Source organism: Leiobunum rupestre, chromosome 5 (assembly GCF_980474605.1).
Source record: "Leiobunum rupestre chromosome 5, qqLeiRupe1.1.hap1, whole genome shotgun sequence".
In the NCBI taxonomy this organism is placed as follows: domain Eukaryota; kingdom Metazoa; phylum Arthropoda; class Arachnida; order Opiliones; family Sclerosomatidae; genus Leiobunum; species Leiobunum rupestre.
The window spans coordinates 23882623-23903933 of record NC_143388.1 but is presented as its reverse complement, the minus strand read 5'-3'; the positions used below and the strand labels follow the sequence as shown (position 1 = coordinate 23903933).

The 21311-nt window shown below is 36.6% G+C and overlaps 1 protein-coding gene across 3 annotated transcripts in view; it reads left to right on the top strand.

The window, feature by feature from the left end:
• LOC149943868 (band 7 protein AGAP004871-like) overlaps positions 1–21311 on the top strand; it is an 80394-nt gene that overhangs the window by 11567 nt on the left and 47516 nt on the right. The window contains exon 1 of one of the 3 annotated variants that reach the window (XM_090174638.1): positions 9597–9784. The exons of the other annotated variants lie outside the window; for them this stretch is intronic. Within the exon in view, the coding sequence (XP_090030764.1) occupies positions 9616–9784 (169 nt within the window). The 5' untranslated portion in view covers positions 9597–9615. Of the gene's footprint in view, positions 1–9596; positions 9785–21311 lie in introns of those variants that run through there. 3 annotated transcript variants of the gene reach the window in all.

Below are 21311 nucleotides of genomic sequence, written 5' to 3'. Positions count from 1 at the left end.
GCAAATGCATCCGTTAACGCTCACCGTCACACGGTGGTTTTGCCAACCCTTTGAGAAACTGCGTACGCAGTGATTACACTTTGCACCGAAAATGCGAACGCGTTCGCAGTCCTGACAGACAGACACACCCACAGACCCACCCACAGACCCACCCACAGACCCACCCACCGACAGACACGGTCGTTGTATAACCCCTCCTAGGGGACTTTGTCCCCTCGGAGAGGTAAAAAACCGTGCATGACGCACGCTCATTGGCACATTCTAAAGCCACTGTCACACTAGAGCTTAAAGGGAATATAACCTGCAAAGCAATCTTTACGGAAGACCCCTTCAATTTTTCAAATGTCCCTGTACAGTGGCGCCAAACATTTTTAAAGCCAAAGGCAAGAGCGGCCAGAGCTGCAAGCGTTGGTGTTCCACACCAAATACCTGAGGTTATATTCCCTTTAAAACCGAGTTTAGGGTCGGTTTGAATGCCAGTTTTGACCGCCGACTATAATTTTTGGTTCACACGTGCGAAATTCGCTTCAGCCCGGTTCGCTTATAGCCAAGGCTTAAAGCCATTTCAAATTATGACGAAAATTTTGAAAATACTAAAATATTTCCCAAAACAATTAAATAATCATGTTTACTATACATACAGTAATATTATTTGACATTATTTATAATTTAATTCCCATTATTTTTGAAAATACGAGCAATTTGACTTCCCCGCCTTGTCGTTTTGAAAGCGATTTTAAGCGAACCGACTTGAGCTACGTTCACACCATGGACTAATTAATGTAATTAAGCTGTGTGTTTACCCTTCGTGTAAAAGTGATTCGAAGTATTGTCATAAAGAACGCACGAAAGATTTCTTTATACCTTTCCTGTTCATCTTTTTCTAAGCCTTGTCCAAAAAAATCTTTGATTTACCATTATCAGAATCACTTAAATCCACTTTTTTAATTTTCTATTTGTCTGGAGAAATTGAGAATAACGTCTCGAATGTATGGGCCGAAAAATTAATATCAATCAATTTAATTGTTAATATAAATGAATTCATTTACCAAACGCACGTGGAGCTTACAACATCGCCGGCAAGGCGACTGCTTTTTTTTGTACCCTTAAACCTTTCCTCCCGTTTCCATCCCCCGAGGGCACATTTAGCAATCGCTAGCCGCTAAATTTCCTATGCGGACCGTCCCTGTGTATACATTAATTAGTCCATGTTCACACTTACCCCTAAATTCGCTTCGTTTAGATAACTGGTTTTTAAAACCAACGTGAGAAATCGCTTCGTGTTGGTTCGGGAAGCAACTCGTAAAAGTCAGTTCGCTTAAAATCGCTTTCAAAACGACAAGGCGGGGAAGTAAAATTGCTCGTATTTTCAAAAATAATGGGGGATAAAATTCTAAATAATATCAAATAATATTACTATATGTATAGTAAACATGATTAACTAATTGTTTTGGGATACATTTTAGTATTTTCAAAATTCTAGTCATAATTTGAAATGGCGTTAAGCCTTGGCTATAAGCGAACCGGGGTGAAGCGATTTCGCACGTTTGAACCAAGAATTAGCGTAGGCAGTCAAAACTGGCATTCAAACCGACCTAAACTGTGTTTTAGGCTCTAGTGTGAACGTGGCTTTGGAGTCTTTGACGAGTTGCTTCCCGAACCAACACGAAGCGATTTCTCACGTTGGTTTTGAAAACTAGTTATGTAATATGAAGCGATTTTAGGGGTAAGTGTGAACCTGGCTTAATTAACACCTTACACCGAGGGTGCGTCGCGTTCCGGAGAAAGCCTCCTAGTAGTGTTGTGTAGCGCCATCTTCAGCCGAATCGGAGTAAAAATTTTCGTCAGTTGTGAAGCTCCGACCCACTGAATAACGTAATAAATACTTAACCGTAATAATTCAATTAAAATAACAACATAAACCTTAAAATTAATTACCTTCTTTCAAACTTAAGCCTATTTAGTGTCTTGCCTCTACTATTTAAAATTGAAAAAACAAGTACAAAAGTAAGTTATAATAATAGTGTATTAATTTTCCGGAAAAACAAAATGCGGAAAAATTTCCAGAAAATTTTCCGCAATTCGGAAAAATAAAAAATTGAAACATAAATTACTTTTTAGGAGTTTTTAATGTTTTTACTTTTTATCGATATAAATCGAATTCAAATTCAATTATTTATTAACATTTTTGTTTGTTTGTCATTGATGTTAGAGGGCGGAGTCTGCATGCGACTTATAGCCCTCTTTTTACATAATTATCATAAAATAACAATAACCGATCTCAATGTAAATTTAAAAAGCGATTAGTAAAAAAAAAGAAAACAAAGTTATTTAAAACAGTAAAACAATTTTTTTTGTTAAAAGACTAACAGAGCTTAAATGAGATTTGATTATTTATAATTAAACATTTCTTTTTTTAAAAATCTTTTTTGTTAATTGTTCATCAGTTTAAACTAGTCTAGAGGTTTAGTTTTACTTTCAGATTCGAAACAATTAGGCGAAAATTCCGCTTTATTTAAATTTGCAAACCATATATTATACCAATCATGAAATGACAATTTTCCGACTTACAACACTAGACGTAATCTTGGGGCCACCCCTGTACCTACCCCTGCAACATTTAGTAATGCTAGTACAAACCTCCCCTTACGGCTTTGGAGCCTAAAGGCCGACTACATAGTTATTCGATTTTCTATTAGCGATTTCCATTTGATTGCTCGAGATTCGCTCCGAATCTGTCTCTGATGTCATAGATCTCGCCCCAATCGACTAGAGTAAAACCGCAAATGGAACACCCCATTATCATATTCCCGCACTTTGTTGTTTTTGAACTTTCGCGTCCTGCTCTGCCATTTTGCCCAAAACTATAAAAGGAACACGCAAAAATTTGTTCCGATCTCGATCTCGATCTCGATCCGTTGATCTGTCGAAATCGGCAGATCGGTTTTGGGCAAACTCGGAGCACAAGAGAGCGGGAAATGGAACACCGAAACTTGATCGGAGCAGGGGAGATCCTGGGCCCATAGGCAGATAAGGCGTCTGGGCCCCCTTTTCACGCGCTGCATTTACTCTTATCCCTGGAATTAGGCTGTGCCTGAATAGTTGATTTTATAAAATGTCTTTACGCTTGCCCAACTTGTTGAAATGTTGCCCTGGAATAGTTCAGCCAATGCCTAAGAATGAGTTCATAAGCTCTTTAGTGGGAGAGAAAACGGATCCACAGCTCAAGCGGGGAGGCAACATTTCAACAAGATGGCCAAGGTTATTTTATAAAAAGAACTATTTCCCTGATTCAGCGTAGAAGTCTGAGCTCTATGGTTATATTACTAAATAAAAGCTCTTAACAATCGTCGACTAAATATGCGATAATTATGCAACATTGCGATTTAAGGCAGCGTCCGTAAACTGCCAGGCAGAAATTTTGGTAATTTTAAAACAAAATCTTCTACACAGGAATTTCTCCAATATAAATTACGATTGATTATACAGATTTATGCCTTCGAATACAGTAATTACGGTCACTGGAGGGCCCCTTCCAAGGATGGACCCCTAGGCCACGGCCTAGGTTGGCCTAGGCGGAAATACGGCACTGGATCGGAGCAGATCCGAGCACGCAAATGGAACGTAAAATTTTAAGCAGAGGGATCTAGAGCGCTTGAGAGCAGTCAAATGGAAAACGCTATAAAGCCGCGTTCACACGTAAGGGCGAAAACGTTTTAAAGCGGTTAGAAACGATTTGAAGGAGGCGTGTGAACAACAGCGTTTTTTTTTGCGAAACGGTTCTAAAGCGACTTTCCGGAACCGATTCGGGAAGCAGCGTGAAGCGATTCCACCGGCGTAGCGCATGCGCGATAGCTGGCCAAAAATTCCAAGGTTTATTTTACCAGTGTAAAAACTTGGACGAATAATTACTGGACCCGAAACCAAATGGCGCGCTTGGTGCTTTCACGGCAGCGCCGCTTGTAGCGCCGTGGTGTCAAGTATTGGAAATATTTCTATCCAAATACTTAACACGTGCCCAATATTAGCGGATGACGTTAGGAATGCGGGTCACCTGACATATCTACGCACGTGTTTTGTATTTGGATAGAAATATTTCGCGATTCTCTCGGTAGGAGCGCTGACGGGCGATGCAAATTGTGGAACCGGGGATTTTGCTTAGGTTTCGAGTCCAGTCATTATTCGTCCAAGGTAAAAATGGCTTCCGCTCAGTGGACTGATTTAATTTTATCTACGATGCGATTAATTCATTATTAATTAACGAAAGAAAACAACGTTAGGCGAGTGTTTTATCTTTTTAATCTAATCATTAATATAATAAAACATTGTAGACCCGGCTTTGCCTAAACACGTGTCTTTACAAGGCGTATAAATTGTAAACACTAGGAGGCCTTTGCATAAATATGGCCGGCAATTTTTCAAAATCGCATCGTAGATCTCTCGTGTGAACTTAACAGTTTCCAAACGATTTGTAAACCGATTTATCTCAAACCTCTTTAAAACGTTTTCGCCCTTACGTGTGAACGCGTTTCTAAAGCCACGTTCACACTAGAGCCTAAAACCCAGTTTCGGTTTGAATACCAGTTTTGACCGCCGACGATAATTCTTAGTTCACACGTGCGAAATCGCTTCACCCCGGTTCGCTTATAGCCAAGGCTTAACGCCATTTCAAATTATGACTAGAATTTTAAAAATACTAAAATGTATCCCAAAACAATTAGTTAATCGTATTTACTATACAAATAGTAATATTATTTGACATTATTTGGAATTTTATCCCCATTATTTTTGAAAATACGAGCAATTTTACTTCCCCGCCTTGTCGTTATGAAAGCGATTCTAAGCGAACCGACTTGGACGAGTTGCTTCCCGAACCAACACGAAGCGATTTATCACGCTGGTTTCGAAAACTATTTATCTAAACGAAGCGATTTTAGGGGTAAGTGTGAACCTGGCTTTAGTTATTCGGTTTAATCCGTCTTTCACTGGTAGTTGGCTGCTTGCATAGCACATGTGTCTTGCCAGATTTCAGTGGAAGACCTTTAGAGACGCGTTCACACTTACCCCTAAATTCGCTTCGTTTAGATAACTGGTTTTTAAAACCAACGTGAGAAATCGCTTCGTGTTGGTTCGGGAAGCAACTCGTCCAAGTCGGTTCGCTTAGAATCGCTTTCATAACGACAAGGCGGGGAAGTAAAATTGCTCGTATTTTCAAAAATAATGGGGATAAAATTCCAAATAATGTCAAATAATATTACTATTTGTATAGTAAATACGATTAACTAATTGTTTTGGGATACATTTTAGTATTTTCAAAATTCTGGTCATAATTTGAAATTATGTTAAGCCTTGGCTATAAGCGAACCGGGGTGAAGCGATTTCGCAAGTGTGAACCAGGAATTATCGTCGGCGGTCAAAACTGGTATTCAAACCGAAACTGGGTTTTAAGCTCAAGTAAGACCGTAGCTAAGCCACGTCAGCCATGTTGGTATATAGTTTTTATATGCATCAAAAAGTGAAAGTATTGCTTCTAAGTACCTATTAGCGCCCGAAAGCTATCTCTACACCCTCTTTTAGCTCCCGTCGAAATCTAGATAGGTAACATATTGGCAGACGCTATTAGCACTTGGCAGCTAGTAGCTTTTATAATGGATGAAATAAAATCTATAATTTGACGCAGATTTAGGCATTTTTCTCAAATTTGACGCCAGTCAATTTAGCGAAGCGTATATATAGTCTTTGGTAGCAGACGCTAGCTCATAGGCGTGGCCGGGCGCCACCTAGACTCGTTTCGGTCGCGCATAAGGTCTAAGATCTAAGGCTCGTTTGCCTGCAGCCTTATAATATCCTTTTGACTTGTTGTGACGTGCCATTTGAAAGGAATGAAAAACGCCCAAAAACAATGTGTCGGTAAATTAAATAAAAATTGTTAGAATTTCTTTAAAAATGTACGAATAGTAAACAGTGTCAATCGATAATTCAAAACAAAGGCTGGTATTTGACTACTAGGACAAAAACGCCACAACTCAAAAGAACCGTTTTTTTTTGGTTTAAACCAGGTTTCTGAAAACACTAGTTTATATTACCTTTAAATTATTTCTAGCTTGCGTAAATGTTTTTCGACGGTACATATTGCTGCCACCTAGGAGCAACAAACATGAGGAGAACGCAGCTAGCCTTTAAATCTGCTAACGCAGTATTGTGTACAAATTTCATTGGACGAGCCTTTACGCTGAACGTTTTACGGGCGGGGGGAAGACCATTTCCGAATTTTCCCCTTCCTAAAGCGTCTAACCAATGAAAACTGTACGCACGCAAATGCACGACTTTGGATGGGTTGCGTTTTCCTTGTGTGGGGTGTTGTGTTTGTTGCTCCTAGCTGCCACGACGGTTAACCGTCGACTCAAAACAAATCCCCGTAAGCATTGGTTTTACTTTACGCGCGTAAATCTTTTGTCCGTCCTAAAGTTGAGATTCGCGACGTTACTCCCGCTTGCGGAAACCAAACTATAGACCTAATGCAATATTTTTTTCGTCGGGGTGTTTTTGCCCTAGCGAAAACTACTCTTCAAAACCGGCTGCACACGTCATACGCGAAGCGAGCAGCCCGACGCGAAATTAGAAAAATTCCTAGTTTCGCACACCCTTCGATTGCCCGTACGCGAACTTGGTTTTTAAGATGGATGCAGTCGGCTGTAAGGCGGATGCATAAATAAAACCAATTTTAAACGCGCACGCATGCGTCGTTTCATAAATGAAGCTCGCGCACGAACAAGTGAAGCGTGTGTGAAACCATGGAGGAAGAAACTACTTCAGGAGAGGTAAATACGATACCTCTAGCTCGGGCCGATTGTTCGAAGTGCGGCACGAAAATCCGCTAGAGGCGCCAGGCGTTACGTCTGGTTCATTGGCTTTTAGCGACTCCTATTTTAGGACAGCCATTCCGGAATTTTTATAAATTTATAGTTATTCCGTTCATCCATAGGTGTCGACACTCTACTAGGCACAAAGGCCAATTGTGCCGCTGTTCGCGCGCCTGCTTTTCTTCTCCAGGATATTAGTTTCTTCCTCCATGGTGAAACTAGGATTTTACTAATTTCGCGTCACTTCGCGTCTCATGTGTGTAGGAATAAATATATTTCAGCGCAGTATCCACTAGGACTATGTGACTCGTTGTGGTCACGAATAGAGTTCTGGTACTGACTAAATTGGAGAATATATGCTTAGCTACCGCGAATAAAAATAACCGAAAATTTAATTAATCATCACCATGGCAACGCCTATGACATCAATCATTTTGGCTAGGCTTTTTTATATTTACGCAACTACAGTTGGAAAACATACAAAAATCATAAAAACCCGTGTCTCGTACGTCTACCCATCAATTTCAGACATAGCGGGTAGCCTACAGATTCACTTTAGCGAATTATTTGTGTATATTTCCATATAGCCACAGCCCTTTTTTCGATTTATCTAAATAATATGCCCGAGATACCCTAGAGAGCTACGATCGGCGTTTCGCGTCTTAGTGATAAAACGTTTCTAAAGATGGCGCTACGGGTTCCAGCTCGAAATGTTTTCCGCAGAAAAAAGGCGGCGGAAAAAAGCCAGATTATCCCTCTGGAGAACGTCTTCTTGTATAAACAAATGTCAACTTCGGGCCTTGCCTTCCAGTCTTTATTTGAATTCTAAAGAGGGACATTTTTTTCTTTCAATTTTATTTGAAGATTAGGACTATTCCACTCCCAAAACGACTTAATACCGCTTTTAAGGGCAATGTTCTTACAACGTCCGTTTGGAATGCAAATAGGGTTATTTAAAAAGGTTAATAGACGCTTCAATAAAACATCTCCAAGGAAATTGCCAAGAAGTAATATTTCCGAGAGCCAGGACCTGCAAGTTACTGTTTATATAGTGTTTGTTGAAATAATGGAAACGGTATGCGAAAAGTGTTTCCTTTTAACCAGGTAGCCTTTTTTTTGACATATTAAGGAAAAGTTTCCATTATTTCAACAAGCACTATATAAACAGATCTTGCAGGTCCTGGCTCTCGGAATTATTAGTTCTTGGCAATTTCCTCTGTTTTCTTTAAGCCTTAAAAAGCGCTGAATTGATGAATTTTAATAATTTTAGCGATTTTTTATAAAGTTAAAGCGATCTTAGAATTTTCCTTCAGTTTTGACGCGGTATTTACCAGCTTACTAATGATTTTTTGATCTTCCAGCACTTTTAGAAGCTGATTTTTATCCCTGACGTCTTACATATAAACTTCGTTGACACCTAAAAAATTATCGACTTGATTTTGATGTTCACACATCCGCCGCAAGCGAACTTGTCGCTCCTTTCGCCATTTCATTTTTGATTGAGACCGAGACCTATTGAAAATTAAAACTCGCTCATAATGAAAATGGGCGAAATAATTAACTTTAAAATTGACTATTATAAACATACGGTTAGTTTGTAAAGGTTCTTATTTTTAAATTTGAGATCGAAAACGCGTTTTCACTCTTTTATCCGACAACTTAACCTCATAATCATTCAGCCAACAAAGAGAGATTCGCTACCAAAAGCTAGCGCTACGCCCTCTTTGGTTGCCATCGTATTAGCAGACGCTGTAGATAAATTTCACTTCGTAGCTTTGTGCGGGTTTTTTCTCTATGCGTGTCACGTGGGACTGAAATCACTTTTAGAGTTGGGCAACGTAATAACTTTTGATGGTACGTAATTACGCGTATTAGGGCTGAAGTACAAGCTACAAAACATTAATTTTTATATTTCATTAAAATTGTACACTGTTTTGTGTTTTCTCCATGATAATGTAGAGCGATTTTGACGCTCAGATTTAGGCATTTTTCTCTAATTTTACAATAGCAGACGCTACTTCGGAAGATCGTGGCGCCACCTAGACTCGTTTCTGTCGCGAGTAAACTACTAGCTTTTCTATTTTCTTTCTTTAAAATTAATAAAACGTTAATACAAATCTGATATAATTTATAAATATATCAACACATTGCTCAATAGGCTTTTTTTTTCAGCTTTGAACTCTTTATGTTTTCAGAAATGTTTATAATTGAGGCGTCGGCATCTGGATAATGTCCGTAGACCACCATTTTATCCCCTAAACAAAAATCTACGCCAGGAAATTTCCTTCGCGCTTTTAACACCAGGGGTCTCTCGATTTTTATGTTATTTACACCTCCGTCGCGCGCGTCTCTTGAATCAACATTGAACGATTTTTACACTTCCTGCCGCGAGACGCGCTTCGAGTGGCTGTTAATTTATTTCTGTCATTCCTCTCTCTCGCTCTTCAAGAGCGCGAAAAAACAAGTATTCGTAAGTGATAGTCTCCGAGAATGGGCGACTCTTTCCGGACTCCCGATTTAACCCTCGGGACGCGTTTTAAGTTGGATAATGTAAACGGTTCTTGTAAAGTTGGCATCTTTATGGCAGTCACGTGACCGGGGTGGGAGGGACAGAGGCGCCCCTAGCGGTATGTTTTAACAAGTTATAAGCGTCATAATTGTGGCGATATTTTTTCGAACGCGTAAAAAACCAAAGAAGAGTGAGCGTTTAGGCGTTTTCGCGTCTTGGGGAGCCGTTTTTTTCCCGAATTCGATGGATGGCACAACGGCGACTCTAACCAATCAGTCCAGCATTACGACCACCTTGGCCCAGTCTACCATTACCACCACATTAGCCATACCCGCCTCTTCGGTTCAAACCAGTACTTCTACCATTACAACGAGCCACCCAGCGGCTGTCCCCAGAACTAATATTATCGGAGGTGATATCTCTTGTTTTTTTGATTTGTGTAAGTTCCTTTGTGTTACTTAACATTCTCCTCCTATCGTTTGCCGACGTACATTTAGAAATACTGCTCTACTATTGGTTGATTGTTTTTATTTTGGTGTGGCGTTTATTTGTGATATTGTATATCCGGCTTGTAATTGGTGAGCAATTTATTGCAATTTCTCCCATTAGTTATGACATATTTCTTGTACTTTTATGCTATTTTATTTCGATAATTTACAAAGTAATTTAATATTTAATTGAAATTTGATTATACTTAATATTAAACTAATATGTTTAACATTTTTTTTAAATTAATTAATAATAATGCGCGATGAATATCGATAATTCACAAACGTTCGATGTTGTAACCAGAGTCAAAGGTAAGAAATGCAAGTTTGCTGTTTTATGCAAATGATCAAGTTAATTTAGAGTTATCGACGTTAAATCTTCTTAATTTCTATATATGAAAGTGACAAGGGCGCGTTAAAACATATGAAAAGGCTTAACGAAGCGATAATTCCCTATTCAGGAAAAGTTGATAAATTTCATATCTACGTTACACGCCTTTAGTTTAAGTAAACATGGCTTTGTATCGTAATTAAAATTAACAAAATCTACCCTATTTTAGTGAAAATTATCATTAAATGCACCTAAAAATTTTCAAAAAATCAAAATAATAGTTACAAAACATTTTCGAGAATGTTAGTTAAATAATTTTTGTGTCATTCACAATTACAAGCAAATTGTAATTAAATTTAATTATGATTAATATGATTTTTTTAGCTACAGTCCAGTGCACGCGAATTCTTTATCAATTCATCAATAAAATGGCATAAAATGTATGAAAAGAAAGTCAAATTACTTAAATAAAAATTAAGTTAAATCAAACGACATTAATTGAAAATAACGTTGATTACTCAACGTGAAAATATTCTTCGTCTTTGGTGTGAATTTATCCGTAAAAAATTTTATATATTTAATGTTTTATTTATAGCAAAAATTTATATAATGTCATCTCAATACTTTCCCTTCAACATTTGATTATCTGTAAGTAATCCAAAACGAAGATTTTTGCTGGCGTATCATAATCCGTTAAAATGGGGGAAATACGCGTTTCAAACGCACACGAGAAATTTAGAAAAAGTTCGCCTTAGCACTTTGTATATGAATAGTTTTAGATTTCACCCTCACTAAAAATAGTCTTTTATTTTAAGTTAAAAAGAAACCTTCGGAATAGTCTTAATAATTATTTCCTCTCTCCCACAACTCTGAAAAGATTGAGGCAGACTCGAAAGAAATGCAGTCCTCGCTTCAAATATTTTGTTCGTCGTCCAAAAAGAGTCTCTTGCCAAATTCACGCGTCGTTTGTAAAAATATCATTCCGTTTTATTTTTAATTAGGCTTAGCGCCGGTCCTTACCGTTAAGCCTTGGTTACGAAAAAATGTTACAGCTATGTTGGGCGTGATAAATTGAAATCTCGGAACGGAATTAATATCTATATTGCGGGCGTAAGGCGATGGGTTACGTCGTCTTACGTCACGATTTTTGACCGTAGCTCCGCCCCCTTTCGGTAACGTTTTCCAAATTACGTATCCTGGGTGGTGCGTTGATGTTTCTCTAGCAATTTTGTATTGATTTAATTGTAGTGTTTGTCACTATACAAGAACGTGGTAACTTAGAAATGTGGCGTTTTTATATTTTGTTTCCTGGAAAAATAGTAATCTTTTTTGAATGATAGTAATCAGTTGATTAAAATACTTTTAATTTAGACCGTTAAAATGAAAAAAAAAATAAAAATCCTGAGTTCCTGACGTTTTTATTCGAAAAGTTATAACTAATTTTGAAAAAGCAGCTAGTAGTTTATATCTCTAACTCTACCAGGTGACGTTGATGGCGAGAAATACGAGCCAAAACACGTCTTTTGTCTCAAATTAAAAAAAAAATACCTTAATAAACGGAGCGAGTATTTCTAATCGTCAATTTTACATCCCGATTCGATAATTTGTCATTATTTCGCCGAAATTAGTTTCAGTGGTTGTTACAAAAGCTTGATCAAAGCGTTTTAATTTTCAGTAAGCCTTGGCCACGAGCAAAAAATTAGCTAACGAAGAAGATTCCTCGCAGTCGTAACCTCGACCACGGCCAACTTTGATCACGCGCTGTTCGAGCTACTACGGCCAACACATTCGTCGAAATTCCGCGAGCAAGGATTTTCCCCCTATAAACTGTACTATAATGTGTAGGAGTTCAGCGCCACGCTCGGTGGTTATATTGTCCCAAATGTAAAAACTATACTAAAAATAATAATCCGCTAGGGGCGCTGACGTCATTCACATCTTTTGCTCATAGGTTAACACAGAAACGTCAACGAATGAGATGGCCGCTGTAGCGCGAGAGATGCGCGAGAAATCAAAGTTGGCCGTGCCTCGACGTTGCGTCAGGGTTGTCAGATTTAAATCAAGTGATATTTTTCAATAAAAATCCTTCAATTACCTTCAATGTAGCTATTATCAATTCAGAGCAAACTCAATGAGAAGTCGTGCATTTGCTTGCGTACATTTTTCATTGGTAGCTTTAGTGCCTGCTGCCGTCTGAAGGGGAAAATTCGGAAATTGTCTTCCCTCTTTCCGTAAAACGTTCAGCATAAAGGCTCGTCCAATGAAATTTGTACCCAACACTGTGTTAGCGTGTTTAAGGCTAACCGCGTTCTCCTTGTGTTTGTTGCTTCTAGGTGGCACGTAGCAATTATCCTCATTAAATTTAATTTTTAATGAAAGTTTAATTTTTAGTTTACGTCACCACTGTACTGACAATTGTGAGATTATTAATGAAACAGGCATAAATCCTAAAAAATCAGTGAAATTAAAAATCAATTAACATCAATAAAAATCCGATTTAAATCAAATAAATAGATTTTTCTATTTTCTTTTAAATATAAAAAATTAATCCTGTTTTGCGGTGTAGTGTTAATAGGTCGACGAAGTCCTTAAAAATCAGTTACATTTTTTTCAATTTATTTTAAATCAAATACATTTTTAAATTTAATTTAAATCAAATAAATGCATTTTTTAAATTTAATTTTAATCAAACAAATACATTTTTTAAATTTAATTTAAATCAAATAAATACATTTTTAAAATTAATTTAAATCAAATAAATACATTTTTTAAATTTAATTTAAATCAAAGAAATACATTTTTTAAATTTAATTTAAATCAAAAAAATACATTTTTTAAATTTAATTTAAATCAAAGAAATACATTTTTTAAATTTAATTTAAATCAAAGAAATACATTTTTTAGATTTAATTTAAATCAAAGAAATAAATTTTTTAAATTTAATTTAAATCAAATTAATACATTTTTTAAATTTAATTTAAATCAAATAAATACAATTTTTAAATTTAATTTAAATCAAAGAAATACATTTTTTAAATTTAATTTAAATCAAATTAATACATTTTTTAAATTAAAATAAATCAATAAAAATCAACAACCCTGGTTTCCAGCTCAGTATGAAGTTCGCAACGTAGATATCCACTAGGTGCATAGTGCTTTCTCCGTTCGCGGAGTTACGTGTGTTTGTCTCGGAGGTTAATGGAGGATCCCTAAGTAGACATTTGCAGAAAGCTACTTCTGTTTAATTACTCGAAACGGTTCTTTGAATCTCGGAAGTTCTTCTCTCGTTCGAGGTACTGATAGACGGGAAAAAGGATTTATCTGAGAGGCCGACTAGCCCGGATATTTATCTCCTAGTTTCAATTTCAACGGAAACAATATCAGTTCCGATCTTGAGCGCCAGGAATTCCTCTTGGTTTCATTCTTCTTGATGTCTCCCATTGGCACGCTCCGAGGGCACATCGCCACCAGTCCAATTTAATTGCAATTCTATCTTCGTCTAGAGTCTTTCCTATGGGCTCTTTATCCGCCAAACTAATTCATTATAGCGTCTAGTAATGCCTAGAAGCAACAAACACAAGGAGAACGCGGCTAGCCTTTAAACACGCTAAGGCAGTGTTGTGTACAAATTTCATTGGACGAGCCTTTACGCTGAACGTTTTATGGGCGGGGGGAAGACAATTTCCGAATTTTCCCCTTCCGAAGGCAGCAGGCGTTAAAGCGTCTAACCAATGAAAACTGTACGCGAGAAAATGCACGACTTTTGACGGGTTGCATTCTCCTTGTGTGGGGTGCTGTGTTTGTTGTTCCTATAGTTAATACATGCCATCCTTGGCGTGAAATCCAATGCTGGTTTTCTTTTTACTGGCTTTTTTTTTATAACTTCGTTCTGTTATTTCGCCCTGTTTTGTCAAGTCGAGTTTGTCATTGAGACGTTGAGGTTTAAAATTGATGATACAAAGTTATTTTGTTCAATTTAAGCGACTAATAAACGTGATAATACAGTTGCTTCGATAATTCTGCGAAATTTAATAAATTGATTACTTCTGTTATTACAAAGCTACTTCGTTAAATTGTCGCATTTAATAAATTAATTAAATGTAATTTATTACTTGTTTAAATACAAAGCTACTTCGTTAATTTAGCAAAATTTAAAAAATTATTAAATGTAATTTATTACTTGGGTTGATATATGTGGGTATGGCGGAGTGGTTAGCACTTTCGTATTGCAGCAAGAGGAGCCGGGTTCGATCCCAGGGCATCCCAGCTTGTGACACTGGGTGAAAACTCGCAAACTCAACTCCTTCGGCGTTGAGTTTGCGAGTTCGCTCCCCACTGGTTAAAGGGTTTTTCCTTCGAGTTCTCCGGTTTCTCCTTCCCATAAAAACTTGTAGAGGTTATTAGTAATGCAAGGGAGCTGTTGGCTCGCGTGGCATGAAGGGATTGCTACCACCTTCCTACGCATTGTAGCCCGGCACCTGTTTAAATGCGTTAAAAGTCGTTAATTTAGCTAAATTTATTCGTTAAATTTGCATATTTAGTACGCATTTCATTTCGATTTTGCTATGATAATTTATCACGCCACAAAAGTAAAGTTGATATTAGGAAGGATTAAAAAACAATAAGTAGTTTTCATAAGAGTTTTTGAGCGAAAATAGAAATTTCGACGAGCTAAACTAACGATTGAATTAATACGTTGTCTTGGCGTGGGTCGAAAAATTCAACTGTCAATCGGTAAGTATACCGAGGTCACTAACTAGTTTTAATAGCAGACCCATTAAACGTGTAGGAGTGATGCCAATTTGAAACGCCAAAGGTTTGGACGGGTTGAAACTCATACCAAGTATATTTATTATACACTTCTGATAGTTAAAGATATTTCAACTTCTACCATGAAATAAACCAAAATAGACAGGTTAAACTCGCGGTAGAAAAAGCTTATGTAGTGTTCGGAATTGTTTATTCATTATCCACAAATTTTCCGATTTATTTAAAAAACGTTGGTAAAAAGAATATCATTTTAATTTATTTAATTATGTTTTCTACGCAACCAAGCATTTATTTGAATAAAAGTGGTGGTATTTATTTAAATAGTTGTTTGTTTTATTTAAATAATAGGCTTATTCACTTTTGATTATTTAAACATTTTACAATTTTTATTCAACTATAACCAATATATTGGTTATTTAAATAAATATTATTTAAATATAGGCGAGCTTATTTTATTCATGGATAAAAATTAATTGACTGCCGAGCACTAAGCTTATGGGGAAAAACTGTTATAGAAAACAGCAGGGTTGTTCAAAATGAATTTTGAAAATGCATTTTGTATTTTGTATTTCGAGTTATGGAGAAATTATTTTGCATTTTACATTTTGCATTTTGAGTTTTAGAGACAGTATTTTGCATTTTGAAAATAAAAAGCATTTTCAACAACCTTTGAAACAGTCTGATGCGCTTGATGCAAGGTCTACACTCCTACACGCAAGAATGTATTTCAGGTTAACATATGTTATGAAACTGCAACTGCAACTGCAGCCTCTGTTTCGTGATTTCAGAAAGGTATTTCCCGCCTACACGGATAGATAACCCGCGATCGTACCGGATTGTTTTCCCCTTACCGAGAGAAAAGGGAAAGGAGTACAAAAGAAAAGGCAGCTCTAGGGGCGTGGTTTTTACACACAATCCCCGCGAGATCTGTGTGTACTAGTTTCACGTACAGTGTAGCCGATGTCGCCGCCGCCGTATTCCACTTATATCCAAGAATTAGGCTTAGAAGGGCCACGGCCCAGGGATATCTCAAGGGAAAGGAAAAGCGTGCTCATGGGTTGTTCTTTGATTTAAATATACTCTTTGCTTTGTGGGTTAGTTACATTATGCGACCGGGTGATTGATTTATTGGTTTGAATATTAAAGGTGGTTGAGGAAAAGCTCATTTACGACAAAATCCCTCTTTGATGATTACTGTACGTTTATTAAGTTAATGCACAAGATGATTGAAAATTTGTCTAAATTTATTATTTAAAATATATTTTATACTTTGGGTGGGGGGGGGGGAGGATTGTGTGTACTTAAATGTCCGTGACATCTTGTTTATCCGGGGATCACGAAGCCCAGATATTCTCTGTTCACCCGAATTCACTGTAAATTTTTGGTAGTTGCAATAACGCATTACGCAACCAAGGCTAAAATCAGGAAATTGAAACGGCGACCTATTGGAGACATTGAGTAATTAACTTCATAATTAAACTCACTATAATTAGGCGGTTTTTTGCGCGACTGTTTCTAATTAGTTAACGAACGTCGACAAGAGTTAATCCGGTTATGCAAATATGGCCGATAGGAAGTAATCCTAGCCGCTGGATAAGCCAACTCCTTTCGTATTGATTGCATTTTGGTCGCCCGCTTTGGTGGCGAGCATGTATGGTTTTAATCCAATTAACTCCGATGGATTCGCAGTGCCTGTACCACCTAGATAAAAAGGGCTCTAGGCCATCGTAATATTAGACTTGTCTGCCAGATTAGAATTGCTATTGATTCCTTTTGGCTAAGGGCCGGGCTGCGTATCCACACGGAGAATATACAAGAGGAATAGAAGTTGCAACGCCCAGGACGCTACCTGAGAGCAAAAGTTCAGCGAGTCCAAAAAACGTATTTTGAGAAAAACAAGTTTTAAAATCTATAATAATTGTAGTAATGATCTAATAATTGAAATATACTAAATAGAAGGTTAAAGCAAAATTAAAAATTGAATAATGAGTCAGTTTAATGTAAAAATACTGAGGATTCATATTTTGGTTTTCTTCCAAAGTCACGTATCTCGATTTTCTCGGTGGCGTTTAAAGAATTGCTTTTGTTTGATTACGTTCGGTTAGTAATAGTATAGCAAATGAGGCTTATGTCGTAACATTACCGGAAGCGAGTAGCCCCAGAAGTATATAATATATATTTTAAAAGAGAAGTATTCATCTCTAAATACTACTAATGTTATTTGCTGGAAACATGTACCCGAGCAGGCTCTCATTTATCTTTGAAAAGACGTTTCGGAGAAAATGCATCTCAAAGTGATTTCCAAAATCTATTATATCTCAAAATATATCTTATAAATAAATAAATACATAAATACATAAAAAACATAAATAAGTAAATACATAAATATATAAATAAATAAATAAATAAATAAATAAATAAATAAATAAATAAATAAATAAATAAATAAATAAATACATAAATAAATAAATAAATAAATAAATAAATAAATAAATAAATAAATAAATAAATACATAAATAAATAAATAAATAAATAAATAAATACATAAATAAATAAATACATACGTAAATAAATAAATAAATAAATAAATAAATACATAAATAAATAAATAAATACATAAATACATAAATACATAAATAAATAAATACATAAATAAATAAATACATAAATACATAAATAAATACATAAATAAATAAATACATAAATAAATAAATACATAAATAAATAAATACATAAATAAATAAATACATAAATAAATAAATACATATATAGTGGGAAATTATAACATTTTTAGACGCAGTCAGGTTTGCGGCCTGTTTTAAACTGGTACTGATTTTAACCGGTTGTTTGAACTGGGTGAGAAAAACTCTTCAAACCGGGTAAAACTAACATACGCATTGATTCAAACCGGTGAAAGAAATAGACTTATCCAGCAAAAGATTGCAAAGCTAGCTTTGGTTAGTAGGTCGCTACCATAAAAACCATGTAATAACTGATTTCAAAATAAATTTCAATACATAAAACCAAGTTAAGATTATCTTGGTGCATTAATGTGATAATTTTTCCTACTCCCAGCATTTTTACCTGGTTTAAACTAGCTTTACCCAGTTTAAACTAGCTTTACCCGGTTTAATCGAGTTTTATACAGTTTAATCGAGTTTTATACGGTTTAATCTAGCTTTACCCGGTTTAATCTAGCTTTACCCGGTTTAATCTAGCTTTACCGGTTTAATCTAGCTTTACCGGTTTAAACTAGCTTTACCCGGTTTAAACTAGCTTTACGTGGTTTAAACTAGCTTTACCCGGTTTAAACTAGCTTTACCCGGTTTAATCTAGTTTTATAGGGTTCAATCTAGCTTTACCCGGTTTAATCTAGTTTTATACGGTTTAATATAGCTTTATACGGTTTAATATAGCTTTACCCGGTTTAATCTAGTTTTATAGGGTTCAATCTAGCTTTACCCGGTTTTATCTAGTTTTATACGGTTCAATCTAGCTTTACCCGGTTTAAACTAGCTTTACGTGGTTTAAACTAGCTTTACCCGGTTTAAACTAGCTTTACCCGGTTTAATCTAGTTTTATAGGGTTCAATCTAGCTTTACCCGGTTTAATCTAGTTTTATACGGTTTAATATAGCTTTATACGGTTTAATATAGCTTTACCCGGTTTAATCTAGTTTTATAGGGTTCAATCTAGCTTTACCCGGTTTTATCTAGTTTTATACGGTTCAATCTAGCTTTACCCGGTTTAATCTAGTTTTATACGGTTTAATCTAGCTTTACCCGGATTAATCTAGTTTTACCCGGATTAATCTAGTTTTACCCAGTTTAATCTAGTTTTACCCGATTTAATCTAGTTTTACCCGATTTAATCTAGTTTTACCGGGTTTAATCTAGTTTTACCCGATTTAAACCGTTTTTACCCGTTTCGGGTGGGGAAATCGGTATCATCCCCGGGTAAAACGCAACCCTGCACGCGATAAATTTGTAACCGTGATGCGGTGTATTTTGTAGTGTAAATTCGTGCCTATTTGAAACTGTCTCCTTTCGGTTTTTTTTTCCTTTTCAATTTTGTTTTCTTTGTTCGTTTTGAGAGGGACTGTATGCCGAGAAGGTCAGAGTTGAGTGCCTCTCCGAACGCGGACCTTAACTGACCTACTGAGTTTTGATCTTTTCGCTCTGATCCTTCTCTTTCGGGCTCCGGACGAATTAGTTCTCAGCTTGAAAGATGTTTCTTTCGTCTTCCTCTTAAATGGGAACGCCGCTTTTCGATCCAATATTATACACGCGACGTTTGGGGTGGCTTACGCTCACCTGCTTCGATGTCTGTCCGTCGTAGGTGCTTGTTCGGTCCAGGTGCGATCGGCAGGAGTACGAAGTAGTTGTTCAGCTCAATCCAATTGGCCTATTTGAATCGCTGATACCACAGTGTTCACTCGAATACATTCGTACTAATAATTATAAAAATGGAGATGTTTTTTTTTCAAATCAACCGCGTGCTTTAACTGTAAGCTTCCTAATAAATAAAATAAAATCAGTTGCAGTTGTATATTCTCCGTTAACCCGAGTAGATTCTAGCTGATATTTCTATTCGGGGGGCACACAATGGAAAAAATCAAAATTAAACTGTACATCTAACAATACGTTTCGGTGTGCCCCCTGGATACGCCAGTTTCTGTACAATTGGTGGTCCTATTAAGATCGATTTCGATGATTGAGTAAGTGTTAAATTAACGACGAAATCGTACTATTATTACCGGTAGATGGCGGATCTGTTTGTATAATGGAAGCGCGTTGGCTCTGATAGGAGTGTGGTGTTTTAAATGGAGTATATTCTGAATCGAAGAATCGTCTGCTAATATGCGCTAAGAATTGTTTTAACGTAATTAGCCTTTTTTATTAACCTAGTGTCAGAAATGTGAAATTAGGGTTATTCACCGTTTTAAGGTTAGCGGTAATAGTTAGTGTAGGGAGCTGTTGGCTAGCGTGGCATGCCACACCGTCCTACGTATTGTAACCCGGCCATCTGAATTAATGGCAATAAAAGTCGCTAGGGTGGTGCCAAGGGTATTAGCCTAACTGATTATTATTATCCTTATATTTCGACAAACTAACAAACTAATGAATATGCATTTAACTGGAGTATACTCCAGTTAAATGCATATTAATTACAGTTGTATTATTCCATTTGTCTTAGGTTATAAATTGTCATGGACCATGGAAGATGCGTTACCATTCACAATTGTATGATACCATACGTTCCAAAAGTATGATCATAAAACTATAAATAAACAAAATTAGTTTCATTAGTTAGTTAGTTAGTTAGTCGAAATATTATCAATAGCTTTGTGTGGAGTGATATGAAAGTGACGTCGTGCCCAAATGATAAGAGCCTCTAGTGTTAAAAATACGCAACTTCGAAACCAATTATGACGGCCTGGTGCTACGCCACGGCCCTGCTACCTGCACGCGCACACTATTACGACGACGCGAAAAGTGAGTGTTAGGCCTAATGACTAATAGTCTCTGCAACCCGCCAACGCCGCGTAGTCATTCAGAAATGTCTCTAAACATTTAACTTTGATGAAAGTAAAAAACCGACACACTTAAGTGAAACATAATTATAAAATTATGGTATGACACTGCCCCCGAGACTGCCGTTGCCATTTTGCGTCATTCAAAAGTCCAAAGACATCTTTGCTAGCTCTCATCGCTAGAGGGTGATAATGATGTTATTTCCCTAATGAATCAACTCCGCCACTTGGTAATATTTCCCAAAGAGGGTCACTTACGGAAGGCGTAATATAATAGACTTGCAGCAGGGTTCGTACACGACCTGGAAAACCTGGAAAAGTCAGGGAATTTTGAAAGGTATCCAAAAGTTCAGGGAATTTGAAAATGATTCCAAAAGGTCAGGGGAAAGTCAGGGGAATTTGAAAATGTTTCCAAAAGGTCAGGGGATTTTAAAATGGTCCCAAAACGGCAGGGAAAAGTCAAGGAATTTGAAAATGATTCCAAAACGCCAGGGAAAAGTCAAGGAATTTGAAAATGATTCCAAAATGTCAGGGAAAAGTCAAGGAATTTGAAAATGATTCCAAAATGTCAGGGAAAAGTCAAGGAATTTGAAAATGATTCCAAAATGTCAGGGAAAAGTCAAGGAATTTGAAAATGATTCCAAAACGGCAGGGAAAAGTCAAGGAATTTGAAAATGGTCCCAAAACGGCAGGAAAAAGTCAAGGAATTTGAAAATGATTCCAAAACGGCAGGAAAAAGTCAAGTAATTTGAAAATGGTCCCAAAACGGCAGGAAAAGTCAAGGAATTTGAAAATGGTCCCAAAACGGCAGGAAAA